Source organism: Papio anubis, chromosome 5, assembly GCF_008728515.1.
Source record: "Papio anubis isolate 15944 chromosome 5, Panubis1.0, whole genome shotgun sequence".
Lineage (NCBI taxonomy): Eukaryota > Metazoa > Chordata > Mammalia > Primates > Cercopithecidae > Papio > Papio anubis.
Window position 1 is genome coordinate 14845971 of NC_044980.1, and position 23827 is coordinate 14869797.

At 41.9% G+C, this 23827-nt stretch overlaps 1 protein-coding gene across 1 annotated transcript in view; it reads left to right on the plus strand.

The window, feature by feature from the left end:
* Positions 1–1162: 1162 nt before the first annotated feature.
* FBXL7 (F-box and leucine rich repeat protein 7) overlaps positions 1163–23827 on the plus strand; it is a 447231-nt gene continuing 424566 nt past the window's right edge. The window contains exon 1 of the mRNA XM_003899514.5: positions 1163–1736. Coding sequence (XP_003899563.2) covers positions 1700–1736 — 37 coding nt within the window. The 5' untranslated portion in view covers positions 1163–1699. The remainder of the gene's footprint in view (positions 1737–23827) is intronic.

The following is a 23827-nucleotide window of genomic DNA, read 5'->3' on the forward strand; positions in this document are numbered from 1 at the left end:
ATGATACAAAACATTTGATCATATTCTCGAAAATAGATTACATTATTATTTTTTCTTTCAATACATGACATCCAGATTAAAACATCTTGAAACATGATGTTTTATCCTGTCGTTACAAAAGAAAATTGTAGCAAATAAAGGAAATTACCCAAATAGAATCTATAAGAAGTTAAGTCACTAACAATTTCTGCATGTGGTCACAAGCCTTTTAAGAAATACGTAATTACAAAACGCCTGGTTCTGTATTCACGCATCATATGCATATATCTATATATGTACATCTCTGTATACGCATATTTATGTATGTATTCAATATACACATTTAATTTAATTCGCAACATCTAACGTCTATAAGGAAAAACTGCTGTGTGCTTGCCTCACTACAAAGAAATTTGCACGGTCTTTATTAGGATGTAATGTTATAAAATTCTAGGTATTTACATGAAAAGAGAATAAAACATTAAGGAGAATTTCCTTTTTCTGTTTAATGCAGGGAACACCAATGGGCCATTTTAAAGCTCTACAAGTGCCAAATAAATTTCCAAAAGAGGTTATAATGTTTTAAACAAAGGATAACACCAACCACAAGAAAAAAAAAATCACAGAAACGAGGAGAAAATACACTTCCTGGCTCTGAAGCTGTTAAACATTCTGAGCCAGGAAACCTCCTTCACCGGGGCGGGGCAGGGAAAGTCTGGCTCTCCTGGGACCGATTCCCCTCTAAGTCGCCACAAGTTTTCCCTCCCTCTCTCCTCCATTCTCTGCCCCAGTCTCCAAACAGGGAAGTCACAGGAGAATGCCAACGCATACACCTGAAAGGTGTCAGAGTCAGACACGGATGCGTGTTTATTTTAAATGCCCACGCACTTAAAATGGGCTGTACTTGCAGACAAACCCAAGGGATTCCAAACGACGCCTAGAAGTTCATCTTATAGATTGGGTGCCAAGCCTATAAAAGAACAACAGTAAAACAGAGCCAGCAGGACGTCGCTTCGCTCCGAAGGGTTCGCGCGTGGCGCGCAGAGCCGGTGCCCAAGCTGGGGCCAAGAGCCGGAGCCCCGAAAAGGCGCGCTGCCTCTTTAAAAGGCCGCGCATCTCCGGGCCGGCCTTCCTCCCCGGGGCTCCAGCTGTGATTGACGCTGGGCGGCGAGAGGAGGCGCCTGGCGCTAACAAAAGTCCGGCCCGCGGGCGAGCTGCGCCGGGCCGCCAGTCTTCGCTCGCTCCGGGCACCCGCAACAAGTGGCCGCCGCGCCCTCCCCGGGGAAGCCGCGGGCGCGCAGGGGCAGCCGAAGGAGGCGGCCAAGCCGCGGAGCCCCGGGGCCCGCCCGGCTCCGCGCCCACCGGAGGGGATCGGGGCGGGCGGATGGGGACCCGGCGGCGGCGGCGCGGCGAGCCTCTGGGCGGCCCTTGGGCGCGGGCTGTGCGCGGCGCTGCGCCCACCGGCCCCCAGGGCGGATTCTAAGTGCTGCGGCTGTGCCTGGCCCCGCCTGGAGCCACCGGGGGTGCCAGGAGGGGACGGAGCACCCCCTCCCACTGGAGTGCGGGGACCTCCCCAGGCCGGAGGTCGGCCCCGGAGCGTGGGGGGGGGGCGATGTGCAGCTAACGGTCCCGTCGGGCGGGCTTTCCTCGGGCCGAGCGCGCAGGAGGTGCGCCGCAGCTATGGAGTGTCCCGGGAGACGGCGGGCATGACGGCAACAGGATGGGCGCGAACAATGGCAAACAGTACGGCAGTGAGGGTGAGTGGGCCGCCTGTCCTCAGACTCCCGGATCGCGTCCCTCCTCCCCTTTCCCTCGCCCTCCCGGCTGGGAAGGGAGGTTCTCGCCCGCGGCCGTGACGCACCCCATTTGGCACCCTGTCTGGGTCACCACCTTCGCCTTTGGCAGAGAGTGACCAGTGAGTAGGTCAGGCGCCCCGAGGATGCTTTTCCACCGTGGGGGTCTCTTTAAGCAACTTCCCAGTTTGTCTTTGGGAAGGCTCAAGTTGCATCTCTGCTGTGTTTCTGAGCACATGTGCCTCAATCTTCCTTCCCTGGGCATCTGGGGTTTAGGAGATGATGGTTTGGCAGATGGCGGAAGACGTTTTTGAAAAATAACTCAGTGAAAACTTTACTGGGCCTTTGTGCTCCAGCCCCCTGGACTCTACTGTAGCAGGAAAAACTTCTGGAAGGAGAAGTTAAGTTTCCATTCTTTGCTCGCTGCCCCTGCTCTGACAGCTTCATGAAACTAAGCACCTATCAGTCCTGCGAGGCGTGGAATGGCTGGGGGGCTTTGTCTGGGCTCTCTCGGGGCTCGAGACGGGCAAAGGACCATCTGTTACGTGGGGCTGGAAATTGCACAGAAATATTGCCTGTCAAGTGGGAACTTGGAAGTTGGGGAAACTTTAAACTCCACCTACTCCTAAAAGGATGATGGATGTCTGGGTTGGCTTCTCCCTCCTTTCTCCTCCCTCCTCCCACTCTGCATAAAACCGTAGCGTTGTATCCCAATTAACAGCTAGCCCCTGATATGCATAAGGCAAAGGCATTTTTCTGCAGTTCAAAAGTTAAGAAGGTTTGTGTCTAGTGGGCTTGGCTGAAGAGGAGTGGAAGAGACTGGGTCAGTTTTACAGCCCGCCCCCAGAGGACAGTTGGTTGCAAAGGAGGGGCCAGCGCTTGCAGACTGGTAGGAATGCAGGCTAGCTATTCAGCCTGTGGCCTGGAGGAAACTCTTATCATCCTGTTCGAAACTTTGAGCTGTGGCCACAGAATGTGGGTGTCTCTCCTCGTTCCTCAGCAGTTTTGTGAAATTACAGCAGAAACCGACCCTACAAAAACCATATCCACAAGAACCTTTTGTTTAAGTCATTCTTTTTCCAGATCATCATGTTTTGACTTCCATATGTGCCTGTGTGTGTGTGTGTGTGTGTGTGTGTATTTATGTATATTTCCTTATCTTAGGCAGTGATTTGAGGGTTTTTTTTTTTTGACTATTTTTTAAAAAAAGTTAAAGGCTGCCTTTTTAGATAGCAAATGTGAAAGTATGCCAAAAAAGATTATTGCAGAATCTGGGCCACTCCCCAAAGCGTCTTAGAGTTAATATAAAAATTTGCGGAAAAGTAAGTGATTAAGCCTTCTTACTCTGAGTTATTAAAAAGCTTTCAGGACATAATTGTAGCATGTGCTTGTCAATTCTAGGTATATGCTAGTCGAGCACTGTCGGAGGAAAAAGACAACCCAAGAGGTACATAGAATCACTGCTATGAGTTCTTTCTTGAACAGTCCCCCCACCCCACCCCACCCGCCTCCTGCCCCAGCCCTTCTAATCCTCTGCAACTTGTTCTTATATCCCAGCATTCCCGTATTGTGCAGTGTGTGGTATATGACGACTTCCTGTCTGAACAGCAGAATTTTCAACCCTTGGGAGAGAAAAGGAGAGACAGGGAACTAATGTTCTCCAGCTGTTATCCTTAAATGCTACCTCTGCATTTTCACTTCAGGCGAAGTGAAATTTTACTGGGATCAGATTTAGATGCACTGTGGACTTTTTATAGGAAAAACCTCTTATGCTCAGCTGATTCAAGAGGACCAATAGGAAGCTTTACAAGGTAACTGTGAGTTTTGGCTAGAGGTACACACTGTGTTTAGTTTTCATCAACTTTATTCAAATGCATCGAGATTCCTCTGTTACAGGTGAGGAAAACAGAAATGGAAGTAACATGACCTTCTTTTTTCTTCTTTAATCCCCAGCTATACTGTGGCTCCTCCTAAGTAGGGATGTAATATATGTAATGGGTTATGGTCCACTTTGTTATTCCATGGTAGATTGCAAATAACCTGCTGGGCTCAGGTGTGGCAGTGCCATCTTTCTTATCTAAAATGTTACATTTCAAAGAAAGTAAAAGCAACCCCTAGACATAGTATCTTCATTATCAAGGCTGACTGAAAATTAAGACAGTTATATAGAATTAGTGGATTTTCTGTATAGTGTATCTCAAACATAAGGAGGAAATTATCCATGAGTGCATACCAATAAAATACAGTGAGAGATTTACTAAAGCAAAATAAATATGGCTTGAGAAGTACTCTGTACTTCTATATTTCAGCCCTTGTGAATGAACTGCAACCTAACTTAATAGGTAGGCAAGATTGAAAACAGGTCGGACGCGGTGGCCCACACCTGTAATCCCGCCATTTTGGAAGGCCTAGGCGTGCGGATTACTTGAGGTCAGGAGTTCAAGGCCAGGCTGACCAACATGGTGAAACCCCGTCCTCTCTACTAAAAATACAAAAAGTCTCCGGGCCTGGTGGCGCATGTCTGTAATCCCCCCTACCCGGGAAGCTGAGGCAGAAGAATCACTTGAACCCGAGAGATGGAGGTTGCAGTGAGCTGAGATCACGCAACTGCACTCCAGCCTGGGCAACAGGGCAGGACTCAGTGTCAAAAAACAAAAGAAAACAAACAAACAAAAAAATAGCTGAGTCTTGGCCAATCCCAGCAGCCATACTTAAACCAGTCATACGTTGCTGAGTGTTCAAACTGTGTTTAAATAAGGCAAACACCAACCTGTAACCAGTCCAGCTGTTTCTGTACCTTACTTCTGATTTCTGTATGCCATTTTCCTTTTTTTGTCTATAAATCTTCTTCCACCATGTGGATGTGCTGGAGTCTCTCTGAATCCACTGTGATTCTGGGGGCTGCCTGATTTGCGAATTGTTCATTGCTCAATTAAATTCCTTTAGATTTAATTCAGCTGAAGTTTTTCTTTTAATAGATTGCTCAACTCTAAAATATTGGTGTTTGTGTATGTTTCAAAAATCTGCAACTTAAGTATATTTTACTTAATAATGACAGTTGACATTGCTATGCAAATGTTTGTTGAATATCACAAATATTGTTGAATTATTAGAACTTTTAACACATCAGTATTCTGTTGGTAATCTCATTTTCTTCTGCTCTTGGAAAACACCTTTTCATTGAAAACAATTATTCACGAGGCTTACCTTAGCAGATGTAATGGGGCAGAGGCTTCCAACTCTATATTCCAAGGACTAGCGCTATCTGCATCACCGGGGAGCTTGTCAAAAATGCAAAACTACTCCATCATTTATCACATGCACGTTAAAGCTGAGAGAACTTATTGTGTAGAGTGCAGAGCATTAACTTGGGAGTCTAAAAATTTAATTCCAGCATCAACTCTGGGGTGTTTGTTCTCTAAAGTGAAGGGAGAAATTTCTTATTGACATTACTTGTTATTACTATTCCTTGAATGTATAGTCATTCATTTCATTTTGCTCTTATAATGCCGTAAGGAATCACTTCATAGAGATTAACTTTGGAAAGACATAACTTAACAGGGAAGTTAAGACTGTTATTGCCAAGAAATCAGTAAATACGCCTCCCACTTTTGTCATCCTTTTTGATCTCTTGTCTCTATCTTCCTCACGAACCTCCTCCTCCTCTTCTAACTCAACCAGTCCTGAAATCCTTGCTTTTCTCCATAGATCAAAGGTGTGTGTGAATTGATAATGGGTGTTTCCAAAGTGTTTTGTTTTCCTAAATCCTTAGTGAATATGCAGGTTATTGGTCTAATTTGCAGCCCCATCTCCTATTGCTATTAGAGAGACTTGGATTTTACTCCAGGGATGAAGCTAATGTGTACGTGATTAGTATGGTCTGGTAAATTCTTTTATGGAGGGATTTTCGTGTGTGTGTATATATCTTCTTCCATGAAGTGTAAGTCCATGTGTAGGAATCTGGAGAATACGTTGGGGTGCATCAAAGTCATTAGAACCATTAGCTTTGACTCCAGTTAAGCCAAATAAATCTCAGTTCAAGTAGGAAAAGAGAAGCTGCTCTCCCTGCCTTTTAAGGTTTCTGAGCCTCACCATCACTTACTCGGTGGTTTCAATGTTTTGTTTATTCTGCTTCAGCAGGTCAGAGGCAGTACCACTTGCACTGTTAACAGCTTCTTTGCAAAGCTGAGGATATTGTTAAATTGGGACTGATGAGAGGCCATAGGGAAGGGGCGAGATCCTTGGTAACTCTGCTGCTCCACCAAGGGCAGTGAATTCCTTTCACCATCTCAGATCGGTGCTGTCAGGTAAGGGGAGAGCCAGTTGCCTGAGAGCATAAATCTTCACAAATCCATTGCCACCTCAGGAAACAGATCTTGAAATTATAGTAACAATGGCAGCTAACATTTATTGAAAGCTTTCTATGTCCAGGCATAATTCTAAACCACTTGCCATGCAGCGACCCACTTCATCCCTGCAAGGATCTTATGGGGTAATTACTTGTAGATTCTACATTTTACTGATGAGGAACACAGTACCAGAGAGGATGATTATTTTCCCAACATCGTTCAGTCAGTGTAGGCTGAATGGGGACCCCGGGCCAGCTCTATCTAAGCCCAGAGTCATTTATTCATTCATTCAACTTAACTATATGGTAACTTTTAACTTCCCGCTATGGGCCCAGGACTCTTAGAGTCTTGGGATAAGTCAGTAAACAGATGAAGATCCTGTCCTTGTCATTCATAAATGCTTGTGTGTGTGTGAGCTTGTGTGTTGGGAGGAAGGAGAACTGGAACAGTGAACACCCACACACAGTAATTCAGTAAACCATGTGGTACATTACAAGGGGCTCAGGTCCCTGAATAAAGAAAATTGTCAGGTTAAGATGATTGGGAATGTGGGTGGAGGGTATTACATTTTAATTAGAGCAGGCACCAAGAGCCTTACTGAAAAGTTGCCTTTTAAACCAAGACCTGAAGGACATGATGGGCTGAGCTTTGAGGATCCAGGTAGCATGCTGGCTGCTACTTTTAATCACTGTGATAAACTGAGGGGCATAGAAGCGTCCCCCACATCCGCTGGGGATGAATTCTAAAAACTCCAGTGAATGCCTAAAACTTGGAGAGTACTGAACCTGATTGCAGTCATTCAGAATGTTTCTGTCCATTTCTTCCACCCTCAAATTTAATTCTGTCTTAATTAAGCATTTATCATGCATGGTGGCTCTAACTTTTACAGTTTGAGGTAAGACAGCAAAGCTAGCAGGGATTTCTTTTTCCTTCACAGTTTTACGGATAGAATATTCATTCTTACTGTAGATGTTAGCAGCCTCAGCATACATTTTTTTTTTTTTTGTTTCCTTAAGAACTTCCAACTTTTCACTTAAAGGAAGCCCTTTACGGCTTCTTGGCATATTTTAATTGCCCGCATCATTCCTCTTGCACTTTGGGGGCCATTATGAAGTAGAATAAGGGTGATGTGGACACAAGCCCTGCAATACCTCCACAGTCCATTCAATCACCGAGATGGCTATTCCGTGACTTCAGGGCTGGAAGCGTCTACATTGTGGAGATGCTGGACCTCCCAGGATGGTGTGAGATTTCATCACGCTACTTGGAAAGAACTCAAAATTTAAAACTTAGGGATTGTCTATTTCTGGAAATGTTTATTTACTAGTTTTGAACTACAACCATGGGTTGCTGACACTGAACAGTAAAACTATGGATACGGGGGCTTCTGTGCAGTTTATGCTTGTCTTAGACAGTTCAAGCTGCTATTACAAAGTACCATGACCAGCTGACTTATTAACAACAGAAATTTGTTTCTTACTGTTCTAGAGGCTGGAGTTCTGAGATTGGGGTTCCAGCACGGACAGGTTCTGGTGAGGGCCCTCTTCTGAGTTGCAGATTGCCGTCTTCTCATTGTATTCTTGCATGGCTGTGAGAGAAAGAGAGCAAGCTAATTCTCTGGCCTCTTCTTTTAAGGGCACTAATCTCATTCATCAGGGTTCTACCCTTATGACCTAGTTACCTCCTACAGGCCCCACCTCCAGATGCTATCACATTGGAGTTAGAGATTCAGCGTATGAATTTTGGGAGGGCATAATTATTCACTCCTTTGCAAAGTGTGAAGGTATACATTTATCATTTTGCGCAAAGTACAACATTATCAGTCTTCTGTAGTCAGCTAGTAATGCAATGCAACAGGGTCAGTCTGGCCCCTGGTCTTACTAGATTCTTTGCTAATATGTTTCATCCACTTATAACAGATGATTTGTGACTTCATTTAAGGGAAGGGAGGAGAAGGCCCAGGGTGTGCTCTTCAAAGGTAATATCCTATTATTGCTTTGACTACTGAATGCTGCCTGACTTATTGGATATGTGCATATTGGCCTAAGATATCTCAAAAAATCACCCTAGTTCTGAGTAGAAATACGTGTTCATCTTTTGCCTCTAGCGACTCATTTCATTCTGATGCAAGTCGGAGATAAGTGATACTATTCTGCTATTAGTTTCAAATAAATTATTAGTGCAGCTAACAATACCATCTTTGGTCTAACAATGAGAAGGTATTTTTCGAGATTTGGGGAATCTTTTTGCACATTTAAAACACAACAGAAAGTAGAGGTAGCTTTTGTTTTCACTTGGAAATCAACTGACATAAACTGTCTTAACTCTCTTTGCCTTTTGAAATAGAATGGATTCTGGATTGATTCTGAGTATTAAGATTCGCTTTTGTCCTGAGGCCATATCCACTGGTATGTCTGAAAGCTGCTTGGATAACTTTGGCTAGCTGTTTGGTAGAAGTGTCTAGGTGTTACGCATTTTAAGATGGCCTTAGGGATGTAATAACATATGTGACAGCATCTGGAATAAAATCTAGAGTGAATAAATTTCTTGAATGGATGAAGGGAATAAATGAAGTTTAGATACTTATATACAGATGCTTCTTGACTTATGACAGGCTTATGTCCCAATAAAAAAAAAGTCTTAAGTCAGGCAGCGTGCGGTGGCTCACTCCTATAATCCCAGCACTTTGGGAGGTCGAGGCGGGGGTATCACCTGAGGTCAGCAGTTTGAGACCAGCATGGCCAACATGGTGAAACTCCGTCTCTACTAAAAAATACAAAAATTAGCCGGGTGTGGTGATGGGTGCCTGTAATCCCAGCTACTTAGGAGGCTGAGGCAGGAGAATGGCTTGAACCTGTGAGGTGGAGGTTGCAGTGAGCTGAGATCACACCGTTGCCCTCCAACCTGGGCAACAAGAGCGAGACTCTATCTCAAAAACATATATCTTAAGTCAAAAAATGCATTTAATACACCTAACCCACCCAACAGCATAGCTTAGCCTAGCCTACCTTAAATATTCTCAGAAGACTTACATTAGTCTTCACTTGGGTAAAACGTATAACATCAAGCCTGTTTTGAAATGAAGTACTAAATATCTTCTGTAATTTATTGAATGCTGTGCTGAAAATGATAAACAGAATGGTTGTATGGGTACTCACAGTACAGGTTCTACTCAATGCATGACTTTTGCACTGTGGTAAAGTTAAAAAAATCGTAAATTGGGACATTATCTGTACCTTAGAAAATAACATTTGAAGCGCTGTCATGAAGAAAATTAGACTTCAGACTGCTGAACAAAGAATGTATGTAAGTTACAAGAAGTTGTATTTGGCTCAGCCTAAGGAAGATCTGTCTAATGATTAGAGCTGCCCAAATCGTAGCTGGGCTACCTAAGGAAAGAGTGAGCCTTCTCAAACGGGAAGGCGGTCACTACAGTGGAGGAGGTTGTGCTAGAGATTTCTTCATTGAGTAAGGGGATCAACTATCTGACCCTGAACCACGTTCCCTAGGAAACATTCTGTCACATGTGATTATGTTGGATGAAGGGTTATTAGTTCTAAGTCATGCTGCTACTTTTTCTCGTCAGTCCTTCTCTGTGATATTAGTTAGTGATTAGAAAATACTTCCCTCACTTTTTCTGGGCTAATTATGCATGTGAGTGTATTATACATATGTATTTATATCTATCTAAATATATTTAGATATTAATTTGAAAATCTACCCATTTTCTTTATTTCCTTGCCTTTGGTGGGATATAACCTGCACCCAAAATTGGATTTGATAAATGATACCCTATTTTCATTGCAGTAATGGATACCAACTAAACTTACAGTGTGATTGTTACTTGTATTACTGCCCTAAAACACATAGATCTACTAAACCTGAAGCAAGACCCTTAATTGTGTTTATGGTGAATGACTTGAATAAGTTTTTTCAGTTCGAGATAAGACTTTTAATTGATGTTATTGGTCAGTGATATTTGATCAGAAGCTACACATTGACTAGAATCACACAAAAAGAACATCTTTCTCAGGGAGCTCTGAGGCACTTTTGTATAGCATAGGGTCTGCTGGGAGGGGCAGAGTGGCAGTTCTTCCTCCTGGTAATAAAATCAGTGTTGGTGGAACTTCCTCAGAATGGAGCTTCTTTTTTTTTTTTTTTTTTTTTTTTTTTTTATTCCTGCTGTAGCTACAGAAATTCAGACCTCTTCTTTCATATCTTACTGCCTTAATCTCTAGATACAATAAGATGTGCTCTCAGGAAGTTCAGAGTCTAACTGAGAAGCTAGGCATGGAGGCCAGTGATGTCTGAACAAGATAATCTTCCTGATTCACGGAAAGACTCTACTGCCCCAGTGTGCTAAATGTGGACATGAGTGAGAAGTGGGAAGTGTGCCTAAGAATTGAGTTACCCTCTAAATAATGACAACCCTGGACAATGTCTTGAATTCCTGAAATGTCTAAAAGATGCGCCTGTTTTCTAAAAACAAAACCCCAAAACCAAAAAAAAAAAAAAAAAAAAAAGTGAGTCACTGGGAGGGAGGAAGTAGAGCACAGGCTCTTGGGAAAAGCTAAATATTTTGTTTAGAGATTCTCCCTGGTTATCCCCAAAACCATCATGTTCCATTTCTCATATGGCTTAGTTCGTGGAAGGTGATTCCTGTGGGTTCCGTGTAAGTGAAGACCACGGTATGCTTCAGCAAAGGGGCAGGAAACCCTGGCCTGCCTGGGTGCTTCCCCAGCCCATGTACCACAGTGAGTAACAGTGGAAGCTGATGGGCAGATACTTCTAAAATGTGCTAGTTAATACCCCAGAGAGGGACAGCTTTAAAACTTTTGACATGAATAATCACTGACCATCTCTGAATTTTCCTGGGTAGTGAAAAATAAGCACATGGTCAGCATGTTCCCCGTTCCGTAGTTGAAGAAGTGTAGACTGTTTCTGGAACTGCAAATCTCTATTAGGTTGTGAATTACATGTACTCGTTCTATCAATTCCTCTTTAAATTCTTAAACCAGTAACAAAATGAAAAACAGTTGTTAACACTGCATGAACTCATAATTGTAACTGTAGAAGCCTTGAGCAATGTGCAGAAATGTTATTAAAACATTTTTTTGTTTGCTACCCTTTCTGTGGTAAATTCCTTTGCTGCAGTTTCCATGCAGATGTAGCAGTGGAAAGGGAGTCAAAATTTCTGGAGAAAAATTTCAGGAATTTCTCTGATATTTGTGGATTGGCCCTTTTGCTGTAAGTAAGCCACTTTTTGGCAAGGTGGAGAAGTCAGGAAAAGTCTGCTTATATGTGAAGTTGAACCTTTTGGTTCTATTGAGTACTGGGGTCAAGTAGTGGAAGCATCTTGGTTAAGTCCAAGACCAAGGGCAGGTCTCACACATTCCAGCTGTCAGTGGTAACTCAGACCCCAGGAAGAAGAAGAAGGTATGCAGCTCAGGGAGGGGAGGAAGAAAGAACATAAAAATAAAGAGAGGAGAGAACAGGACAAATTCAGGGAGATTGGGAATTAGAGCATCAATTGCCTTCTAATGTAAAAAGAACAAAATCGATGTTCTACTTAACTCTCTTTTCTTAAGAAGAAAACTTACAGGGCAAAAATGATTATTAATAGATATTTGGTAGGCTTGGTTATTGCCAAGTTTATTCCATTTTTAATCATTTTAATAATCATAGCCAGCAGTTATTGAGCTCTTACTAGGTGCCACTTCCTCCCAGAGCACCTTAAGTCATTCAGGTAGTGCTAAGGACAGCCATTGAGGCTGGCACTGATGATGGATCCCACTTTACAGTTACCCACACAGAAGCTTAGATGCCGGCTCCCTACCCAGGGCACACAGCTGGTGTGTGGCTGAGTCACACCTGATTTCCCTATGTTTGCTCTGGAGTCCACGCCCCTCCTCACCCTGCCCAGCACCCTCACTTTGGTTGCAGCCTCAATCTTTCCCAATCTTTGTTTTGTTTGTGTGTTTAAAACAGTTGCAGCGACTGAGAGGTGGTCCCCTCCAAATGATAGTTTTATGGACTAGGTGATCAAAAATGAAAGGCATCTTCTGAGGGAATCTTTTAACTCGTTTTGCTCCCTTTCCAGAGGAAAAATTAACTGCTTCTTAGGCAGCAATCTGCTGACAAATTGCCAGGCTATCCAATGTCTGTCATAACTCTAGCATATAAAATGATGAGCATATTCTTTAGAGTCCACGGAGCGAGAGTAGAGCTGAGAGGCTGTCCTCCCAGTTCTCCAGGACATCAGTAACTTTTCATTGATCTTTGCGCTGGGACAGCCCTTTACCTGGGGTAGCCTTTGTACCTACACACGAGCAGAGGCTCATGGAGGGCTGAGAAGAGTGTACACATTTAACTTCTGTTCTAAATACCTGAGAGTTTATACCTTATATTTTCCTCTGGTTTCAAAGCTATAAATTTAAAACAGCAGATGCTATGGGGAATTATCCCTATATATATTGGAGAATTTGCCCTTCTTTCTCACCAGTCCCTGGCCCAGGCTTCTCCATGATTATGTCTGTGAAATTGCTTTGTAAATTATAAGGCATTTCAGGAATTAATCTCATTTATCATCACAGGACTGGTGGGAGGGGTATCAATCATTATTGTCAGTTTATAGATGAGGAAACTGAGGTCTTGGCAGATGAAAATAGGGACCTGCAAAGAAAAATGGGGATCCTTTCATCACTTTTGCAGCTCTATTAGGAATAGAGAAGTCTGGGTCCTTATTGGTCATCTCAGAACACAGAGCCACAACCCAGAAGTGCAGCTTTGAAATGGTAAATGATGAGAATGCAGCGTGAACTACTGTAAGACAAAGGATCCTGACAAAGTGACATTATTCATTAGAGTACACTTCCTGGTTTAAACAACTCAGCAGGGGCTCCCTCCTCTGCAAAACTCTGTTTGGGACATTAAGAGAAAGTTATTTTACTATTGGGAAGATCAGAGAATCAGCTCTAAAACTGGGAACCCTCAGCCTCACGAGAGTCTTTGTTCTCTTCAGTCTTCTCCTATCCTTCGTTGTCGAATAACTGCATTTCACAGAGGTCTTTGGAAGTGTTTAGGTTCTGGAGTAAGCCCTTTAGGATACGTTGTTATCAGAACTCATTGCTTTTCTATCACTGTTGAATAGAAATCCATCTTACTAATTTAGTCTTTAATTGCTTTACTTTCCATTCACTATCCTCTAGTTTAATCTCTATTTCTTTTACTGTTTTCTATTCCTTTGTGTTTATTCATTGCTCGTCCTTCCACATATGCACACTCCCGTGATTATAACCCCCCTCACACTGTAGGTCTTCAATACGGTTTTGTTAAATGAATAAATAAGGATGGATCTATAGCCATGATCTTTATTGAGTCTAGGAAAAAACCCTATGAATAGCCATGTCATATTTTCTGGGAACCTTTCTTAAACTTGGACATTTTACCCCCGTAAAAATAAGTTTCTCTGGATGGACCTATGTCCTTTTTCTGAGGATATTCTAGTTTGGAACTTTATTTTTATCAACATAATTACATTTTCTTATAGATGAAAATAGTTTTGCTTGTCTATTTAAGGAAAAATGAAATAGGTATTTTTAAGCATTGCCAAAGACAGTTGCTGAAGACTCTTCAGCTTCACCCATTTACAGTATTGTTGACTTAACTATTTTCAGTGATTAGTATTGAGTAGAATCTACTATGTATTTTTTTTTTATTGAAAATTATGTTGTTTTGTAGTATTTGTTTTATCTGACTTGGAAATTGGGTTTATATGAAAACTTCAGTCAATCATTAATCTAGAAAACGTTTGTTCTTTAAATTAATAAATTATTTCCTTGGCTTAATGTTCTGTTTCTGTGTTAAAGAGTCTTAGGCTTATGAATCCTTTTAGATTCATATTGATCAGATGTGGCTTTGTAGCTCTAGTTTTCTCCTTTTGTTTTACAAAATACAGAAAAATATTGTGTGTATCTGGTGTGATTGGAATGATGTCTAGTAGATCTTCTGCTTCTAGCTGCAGCTGCCCACATTGCTAAAATCAGAAGCAAAGTAACCAATATAAGAAAAAAAAAAACAATATTGACCTGTAATGTGTATGGATATGCACACGTACATGAGAATAGATTTAAATAACCCTTTCCTAGAAATCGAGCAAACTCCATTGTTTCTGTTTTTTTTTTTTTTTTTCTTGTGGTAAGAAATACAGTATCTTTCTACAAGGAATTTAAGAAGTACAATTAAAATGTGTAATAACATGATATCCATTAGAGGAGCAGCTTCAGATAAAGGATCACCATAATAATCAAGCTAGAGAAGAAGAAAATAGCCCAAGATGTGAGCCTTTGGAGTTGGAACTTGAGGTGAAGGCAACTGCCTTGTGAACAAAGGACTTGGAGTGGTTGCATTGAAGGAATCATTCTGTGATGTGGTATCTGCCTGCAGCTGTATGTTTTAGTTTGTTTCCTGCATGTGTGTTCAGATCAGATGGATGGATGTGATGTCTCACTGGTGGAGGGGATTTTACTCTGCATGACACGAGCCTGGGTGACCTTCATTTTGAAGAGCCAGATGTCAATGCAGATTCATAGGCAACATTCATATTTGTTGTTTTAGTTTTTATTTTTAAAGATCAACAGCTGCTCCGCTGCTCAAAAAGATTTATGTAGCCTCATTTGGATAATGTATATTGTGCATACTGCTCTGAAATAAAGTTCAAGAAATGACATTTATGTTCTGAATAACATACTTTTCACATTTTATTTTGCATCCACTTTACTTATTTAATTATATTGTAATACTTTTCTTTCTGTTTTTTCTCTCTCTTGAAAGACCTCTCCTGTTGATTACCTTGCAAGTTTGTTTGGAGAGGCAGTATTTCCTTGGGGAGTCTTTCAGCACTCCTAAAGCCATAACAACATGAACTGAGCAATAAAAAACCAATTCCCTCCCCTTGGTTGTGCTTCAAATAGTCATTTCTTTGATACAGGATAATAAAAACAGGAAAAGGATCACTTTTAAATGCTTTGGTTGGGGTTGCCTTACTTCCAATAAGGAAAATTGCCTCACAAGGGGGAGCATGGGTAATAAAGATACAACTAACTGAATAATTGTATTCAATCTAATGTTGAAATTCCCAAGTTGCTGCCTGCAAGTCTAATTTAATATTGGGATAGCTGTGCGTTCACTGTAGTGTGTAGATTTAAATTTTGCTGTCGCCGAAAATCATCTCTTTGCATTCAACAAAGATGAACTTACAAATGCTACTGGAGATTTTTGATGCCCCTCCCCCATTAGGAATACTTGTAAGCTCTGTGGTAGGTAACAAAATGGGACACTGACCAAGAATGAAATACTGAGTAGAATTATGGATGTTATAGTGGTGAAGATGACCTCAGAGCACCTTCCAGACAAAGAGTTTGAGGCACAAAGAAATAAAACAGCTTTACTAAGGTCATACAGATAGCAAGGCTTTGGGATACTAAAATCGATTTTCTTAGTCTAGCTGTGTTTCATTGTAATACATTTCTTTCCTCCTCATCATACTTCTTCCCTTTTTTCCTTACTTTCAGAAGATTTGAGATGGATAGAGTGGCTGCCCTACTTGTCTGTCCCTATGGCCCCTTCAGGACTGACATGCCTCTGCCCCCGGCTGCCCTGTGTTAGCCACTGAAGGTTCACAGCCCAGCGCCTCTCCAGAAATTACTCTTATCCAAGACAGGGAGGTTGAGGGAGCGGGGAGCCACATGCAATGACTAGTTGAGGAAGGTACAATTTGGGACAATTCTGAAGGGTCATTTTGTATCCAGAGCGCCCCATGGAGTTTGCAGAGTCCCATGTTGCAACTACATCATAGACCACCTTCTCCCTGTCCAGTTTGCATCCTCCCCTTGCCTTTCGTAAGGTGATCCCAAGGATATTTTCCAGTAAACCACCTGCATTCAGACCATCTCAGAGGCTGTTTACTAGGGAACCCAACATAAGACAGCAAAGAAACTGGAATAGGATGCTGTTTTGGCAGTGGCCATGGATGGACAGGATGCCACTGTTAGGCAAGTCATCTTCTTCCTGGGAATCTCAGCCATTCTTAAAGGGTAGCCTTCAGCTGACCGTTAAGAGACATGCACTGGTTTTCTGTTTGGGGACCTAGTCTAATTCTTTCATCTTATAGATGAAGAAGTCAAATTCTGTGCACTCAAGTGACTTGACCAATAGCACACAACTAGTTGGCAAAAGAACAAAAAACAAGCTTACAGTTTCTGGCTACTGCCATTGATTCTGTTTTTGAAGAGCCATCATGGAATATTTTCAGAGTTGTCCTGCTGCTATAACTCAGAATTGACTGCAGATGGGTCTAGAGACCATTTGCCTGATCCATTTGCTCAACTCTGGTGTCGAAAACAGATATCTCAATCATTCCTCCGTGGTTCTGTTTTACTGATTGTCTGCTGTGCTTTGAAGAGTGATCTCTGAAGCTCACAATAGTTGGTGAGTATTCAGTAGAATACTGAAGAAAAAATAGTGAAGAAGTAGCAGATGGTTATAGTTGTTGTTGTCCGAAATCAGCATTTCGTGTTACTGCTTATTAAGAGTATTGGGGAATATGCAATGCTTACTAAATGAGGGACCAAAGGCAAGTACAGATTCATTAGGCAGAGGAAACATACAGGAGTGAGTTGAATCATAAGCAAGATGAAAAATGACTAAAAATTAATATGTACTCTCATGATTATACTAAATAGTTTATTAGTCATTTTATTATGCTCAAAAACATTCCACTGAGATTATCAAATTACTATAAGCTTAGAATCACTATGATACTGAGAAATTTGGAATTAATTGAAAAACGGATGATTAGCTTATTATTATCACTACTACAGGGATCCAGATTTTATATAGTTTCCCTGGCATAATTAACCAGCTACTCCTTTAGAAAACATTCTTAGACTCCCATTGTCTGTAAATTAACTCAAAATTTATTTTATTTGATACACAGAGTTCTGTGAGCCAGATTCTCTTTCTTTTGGTCTGCTCTTCTATATTTACTCTATACTCTGGTCAAATCAGGAAACTCAGTGTTTCCTAAACATACCTTTTATTTTCCCAAGTTTGTGTCTTGTATCATGCTGTATTTCTTCTTGGAATATTCTTCCCATGTAATTACCCATCATGATCTACTCGATTCAAACCCAATTCAATGTTAACTCTTTAAAATGAAATTTTCTTTGGTTTCCCTGAGATGTGTCTGTTTAAAGTACTAAACTCTGTACTTTGAGAAAATATATCCGGTGCTCCTAACTGCATTCACTATGTCTTCCCTCTGAACTACCATGGCAGTTTATTTGTATGGGACTTTTATGTCTTACTTTGCATACAGTTACTTGCATGTCTTTAATTCAATATATTTGTAGGTATCCATGTACCAGAGTCTATTCTAGATTGATACGGTTTGACTGTGTCCCCTCCCAAATCTCATATTGAATTGTAGTTCCCATAATTCCCCCACACGTTGTGGGAGGGACCTCGTGGGAGGTAATTGAATCATGTGGGTGGTTACCCCCATGCTGCTGGTCTCGTGATAGTGAGTGAGTTCTCACGAGATCTGATGGTTTTATAAGGAGATTTTACCCCCTTTTGCTCGGCACTTCTACTTGCTGCTGCCATGTGAGGAAGGACGCGTTTGCTTCCCCTTCTGCCACGATCGTGAGTTTCCTGAAGCCTCCCCAGCTATGCTGAACTGTGAGTCAGTCAACCTCTTTCCTTTATAAATTACCTGGTCTCGGGTATGTCTTTATTAGCAGCGTGAGAACGGACTAATACGTAGATATTGGGAGTTTTATAAAATAGGGAGTTGTTTTTGACTTAAGGGACCCACAGTCAGGTGGGTAGAAAATAATAAAGTACTGGAGGAACCATAGAAGGTAAACTAAAGCATTCAGTGAGACACCAGCCTGGCCGTGGTGAGCTTTGGCTGTGGGTGTTTACAAGGACTTTCTATCTGAGTGTACCTAGAACTGAGTCTGGGAAGAGTAAGAGGTTGCCAGGTGTGGCTGGGAAGGCAGTGGGGGAACAACATGAGGTCAGATGAGGAGGCAGGAACCAGTCATAGGCTCTGTGGGGAGGAAAGGGTGATGTGAGCTGAGCTTCACACCTGGAGAGGCAGGCAGGTTCAAGTGATGATGAAAGCAACATGAAGGCAGCTGGATGGCAGGAGAGTCCGTTGTCAGATGTTTAGCAAGGGGAGCCTTGAATCAATTTAGAAAGGTCACTGAAGAGGCATGTGGATTACAGGAGTTATGGGGGACCCTTCTCCACTCCTTATGTTTACTTCCACATGAAGGACCATCGTTAATTTAACTCACAGCCTGGAGTACCTACCTGGTTTGTGAATTTGGGAGAAATAAAATTGACATCTCAGCTGCATCCTGTTTTCCTCTTGGGAGAGAGCTGCCCTCAGGAAGCACCTTTATCTTGGGGGAGCTCTTCTGCCCATGGGTAGACTAGTATTGGCGTCTTGCTGCTGACACAGGTTCAGTTTGTGTGTGTGTGTGTGTGTGTGTTTGTTTTTTGTTGTTGTTGTTTTTGAGACAGGGTCTTGCTCTGTCACCCAGGCTGGAGTGCAGTGGCGTGATCTCGGCTCACTGCAACCTCTGCCTCCTGAGTTCAAGTGATTCTTCTGCCTCAGCCGCCTGAGTAGCTGGGATTATAGGCCCACACCACCATGTCTGGCTAATTTTTGTATTTTTAGTAGAGACGGGGTTTCAGATGTTGGCCAGGGTAGTCTCAAACTCCTGACCTCAAGTGATCCACCTGCCTCAGCCTCCCAAAATGCTGGTATTATAGACATGAGCCACCGTGCCCGGCCACAGGTTCAGTTTTAGCTACTTTGCTGTAGACCTAAAACCACAACCTTCATACTAGACTCACCAGAAGTGAAGGTGCCATTTTCCTTTCTACCTGCCACATCTTTTTATTATTTCCTCATTGTGTTTTGGACCTGGCAGGGGAAGGGAGATGCTATTCATGAGCCCCCTTGACACCCTAGCAGCGACGTGCAATGGCAGGTAGGAAGGACATCTCATGGAGAGCAGGGGGACATTTGAATTGTGGCTGGGATACAGTGCCTGAAAAAGAGGGTATGGCTTTCAGAGAAGAAATGATGGTAGACGCTACAGGACTTGGTGACGAATTGGCTGAAGGGATTGAGAAGATGGAAGATTCTAGAGGTCTCCATCCTCCTGTAGAGGACTTTAGTTTGGGCAATTGGGTGCCACATTGACTCCTGCACCTTAACTTTCTGTTTGACTTGAGTTTCCCTTGAGTTGGTTGTTGAGGCCGGCAGAGTGAATCAGGACCTTCATGTCTCCTTGAGACATCCCACGCAGTATCTGAGAGGATTTTTCAGGGACCGATACAGTTGGGCATTTGTTCATCTAAATTGTTCATTCCTTTCTTAATTCCTTTGGCTTGCACATATTTATTAATCTCCTTCTATGTGTTAGCGCTTGTTTGGCCCATCTACGAGAAACAATGACGAATGAAACGTTTACTTGTCCCTAGGAACTTGCAGTCCGGTGAGGAGGCCAGAAAAGGATATAGTGGGAGTTGCTGTTTAAGCAACTTCAGAGCCAACCAACATGAGTTAGAATCTGGGCCCTGCGGCCAGGCACAGTGCCTTATGCCTGTAATCTTGGCACTTTGGGAGGTTGAGGCAGGCAGATCACTTGAGGTCAGTAGTTCGAGACCTGCTTGGCCAACATGGTGAAACCCTATCTCTACTAAAAATACAAAAATTAGCTGGGCGTGGTGGTGTGTGCCTGTAATCTCAGCTACCTGGGAGGCTGAGGCTGGAGAATTGCTGGAACCCAGGAGGTGGAGGCTGCAGTGAGCCGAGATCGTGTCACCACTGCACTCCAGCCTGGGCGACAGAGTGGACTCCATCTCAAAAAAAAAAAAAAAAAAAAAAAAGTCTTGGCCCTGCTACTTCCAAGACTGGCTATCTCACCAAAGTCTCCTTTGTAAAGTAGTGAAGTTGGTATCAAACTCAAATGCTTACTTTGCATTATTTTAAAATTCTCCTGATGCGGTCCAGTAAACTACTGAGTTGGCTTATGAATGTATTCTGCCAGAGACTTAGAAAACTGAAAAAAAAAAAAAAAATTCATGTTGAAATTAATTTTTGAGATAGGAATTTCCTGTCTATAGCTCAAAGAAGTTGTCACAGGAGAGCAAAGTTAGGCTCTATTTCTTCCTCTTTTGGAGAATCCCTTCAGATCACCATTTGACGGAAGGAAGTTAGAATGTGACTTATTTTTTGTGAAGTTTTCCTTTGTGGGTACTAATTGCATGAAAGATCTGAGAAAGAGTTTGAGCTACCCTTATGTTATGGCAAATTCGGACATTCCTAGAAGGAGGAGAAATAGTGTATTGGTGTGATTTGAAGACAGACCTGGTGGTAATGGAAGCAGCACTCAGGTTAGTAGTTTCCTGTCCCATTTTGTTACGAGAAAGGAGTCTGGATCCAGACCCTAAGAGAAGGTTCTTGGATCTCGCACAAGAAAGAATTCAGGACGAGTCCATACAGTAAAGTGAAAGCAAATTTATTAAGAAAGTAGATGAGTAAAAGAATGGCTACTCCACAGAGCAGCCCTGAGGGCTCCTGGTTGCCTATTTTTGTGGTTATTTCTTGATGATATGTTAAACAAGCAGTGGATTATTCCTGCTTCCCCTTTTTAGTCCATATAGGGTAACTTCCTGATGTTGCTGTGGCATTTGTAAACTGTCCTGGTGGTGGGAGTGTAGCATGACTGGTGGGAGTGTAGCAGTGAGGACGACCAGAGGTCACTCTTGTGGCCATGTTGGTTTTGGTGGGTTTTGGCCGGCTTCTTTACTGCAAGCTGTTTTATCAGTAAGGTCTTTGTGACCTGTATCTTGTGCCCACCTTCTGTCTCATCCTGTGACTTAGAATGTCTTAACCATCTGGGAATGCAGCCCAGTAGGTTTCAGCCTTACTTTACCCAGCTCCTATTCAAGATGAAGTTGCTTTTGTTCACACGCCTCTGACAGTTTCATACCATAATGAACTTTTCAATAGTTCTAAAGTTGGTGGGGGAGAATTTCATTGTTCCAAGAGTCCTTAATTCAATGGGAAATAGAATTGTATTTAGATTGTGGGTATGTGTGTGTATGGTTTATATGTATACGTGCACTATTTCAGTAGTCACAAGATCAAATTACATGCTATATGCCAGATTCTGGCACATTTATTTGCTGTAGTTTTAGTTCCCTAAATCCAACACTTCCAAAATTGAAAAAGAATTAAAAGCTGAATTAAAAGGTGGTACATAAGTAGTGATCAAGTTTCCTAACGGGAAATATTTCTGATATATGCCTTATTTAAAATTACCTTTATTTAGCAAAGAACAAAAATGCCTCAGTTTTTTCCTACCAGTTATATTTTTTTCTGTCGAAAGAAATACAATATCCTTCTGCAAGGAATTTTAAAAATACAATTAAAATTAAAGTGTCATTTGTTTCTTTAATAATCTGGTCCTGTCCTCCAGGGGATGTGGCATGCTTTCATTTATATGAAAGAAACCTAAGTTTTAAAGCAGGACAAACATCTGTAAATGACTTAGTTCAGTACTCTTGTTTTGGGGACTAACAAGAAGCCCAGGTACTGAAGGCAGGAACGAGTTTTGCAGAATCCCTTATGAGTTACAACAGAGAGCATAGTTGCTAAGAGCAGACTTGGATGCCAGACTTCCCAGGATCCAAACTAGCTGAACTGATTGCGAGTTGCCCAATCTTGTGCAAGTTTCTTAACCTGTCTGTGCCTCAATTTTTGCATCTGGAAAAGGGAGTCAAAAGCAGTTCTTCCCTCCAAGAGTTGTCGGGGGGTGAATTGAGTTAATAAATACAAAATTATAATGCCTGACACATAACAAACACTGCTTACTGGTCTACTATGATCTGCAATTCAGCAAATCTAAGATGCTTTGATGCTGTTGCTTTCTTGATCATAGAAGCATGACTGGAAGGTTTCACACATTATGGCAGAATTGTCTTAGTGATTGTAAGATTATTGATTGTAAAATGAAGGTGTTAAGTAAGCAATGAGAGATGGTGGAGCTTGGCATTGATTAAATAGGATGTTACTGGTATTGTCATGATTTAAGTTACTTATGTCAGAGTTGAACTGGAAGCTGCGTTGTCTAGTCTAGCCCTTGTCCATTACTCTGCATTGTGTATTTGGGCAGTGGTTATATAGATTTAGATGCTTTCACTTTGGGAAGCAGAAACTTTACCTGTCTATTGTGAGAACACAGAGCCTACTCCTCTTTGGATTATATCGTTTAACTTAAAACTATCGAGACACTGAAGTATTGTAGATCCAAGACGTGAAGATGAGTAAGTGCAATGCTCTTGTTGGAAAAAGAAGGGTAAAGAAACTCCCAAATTCCCTTGAAAGAATGTGCCTCTTCGTCTGCGTGTACTTACAGCCTAAGGGGGATGATGGAGCTGCATTTATTTTCCTTGATTTGTTCTTGCTTTATGTTGGATAATTTAAATCCTTAAACTACTATACATTTCTTTGTACCGAGCAAAGATGCAGATTCATGTGAAGCTTTTAATAGTAATTAGAAAATACTGTTTTCATTGCTGTTATATTTCATCCAAAAGTGGAGGCCGGGGTGTCCATTTGTTAAGATTACGAGTACACTCACTCTGGGGCAAGTGCCATGTAAATTTTATACGTGTTTATGTAAATCCCCCATGGGAATGCCTAAATGAGGGCTTTTGTGAATACATTTAAAACTTTGGGCATGACTTCTCAGTTTGATTGGCTCCTTCATTACTATTTTATTATTCTTCCAGCTCTAGTTGGTCTCTCCTGCTCCTCCCTTGCCCTCACTATAATTCCCCCTTCTCCCTTTTCCTTATCCTCCCTGTTAGTCCCCTTTTGTCCCCCACAACCCCTGCCCCACCATCTTCTGTCTGTCTCCAAAATCTGTATGTATTTGATGGGTGTTTCTGGGCAGTGTGCCCAGTTTGGTTTATTTGTTTCTTGTAATTGTATTCAGAGCTTCAGTTACATGTTTCAGATCAATGCTCCAAATGACATTTGTCTCCCTTCTAACACAAGAGGTTTCCTGGAATTTTGTAGTGTTTTAAAATGCAAATGCATACTCGACCTCTCTAATGTGAAGTTTTACAAAAGGAGCCCCCAAACTGTTCAGAAAATATTCCAGATATCCCTGACTTAGGTTTTACTGCCCCAGGTCTCTGTGTAATGGAATAAAAATAGTAACTTATTAGTTAGCCTGATCGCTGCTGGCTGTGTTGCACTGATCTCCTCAACAAAAGCAATCTGCTGAGTACAGTTTTATGATGATCGTGTGAAAGAACCCCAGGTGTCCTTCTTGTTGAAATATAAGCTACTGTCAGCTTTAAAATGCCAGTGCAACTCTAAACACTTCATACTTTAGTCTCAGCCCAAAGTCTCTTTCTACTTTGAGAAAATTCTATATAATTCTTACAACATTCTAGCAAAAACTCTAAGATATGAAATATGGATGTTCCAGTGACAATAATGGGTCTTTATAGTTGTTTAACATTCATAATTTTAGATGTTTCAGACACTGCCATGTCCCATATGGTAGCAACTAGCAACTAGCTACATTTGGCTTTTAAATTTAAATTAGC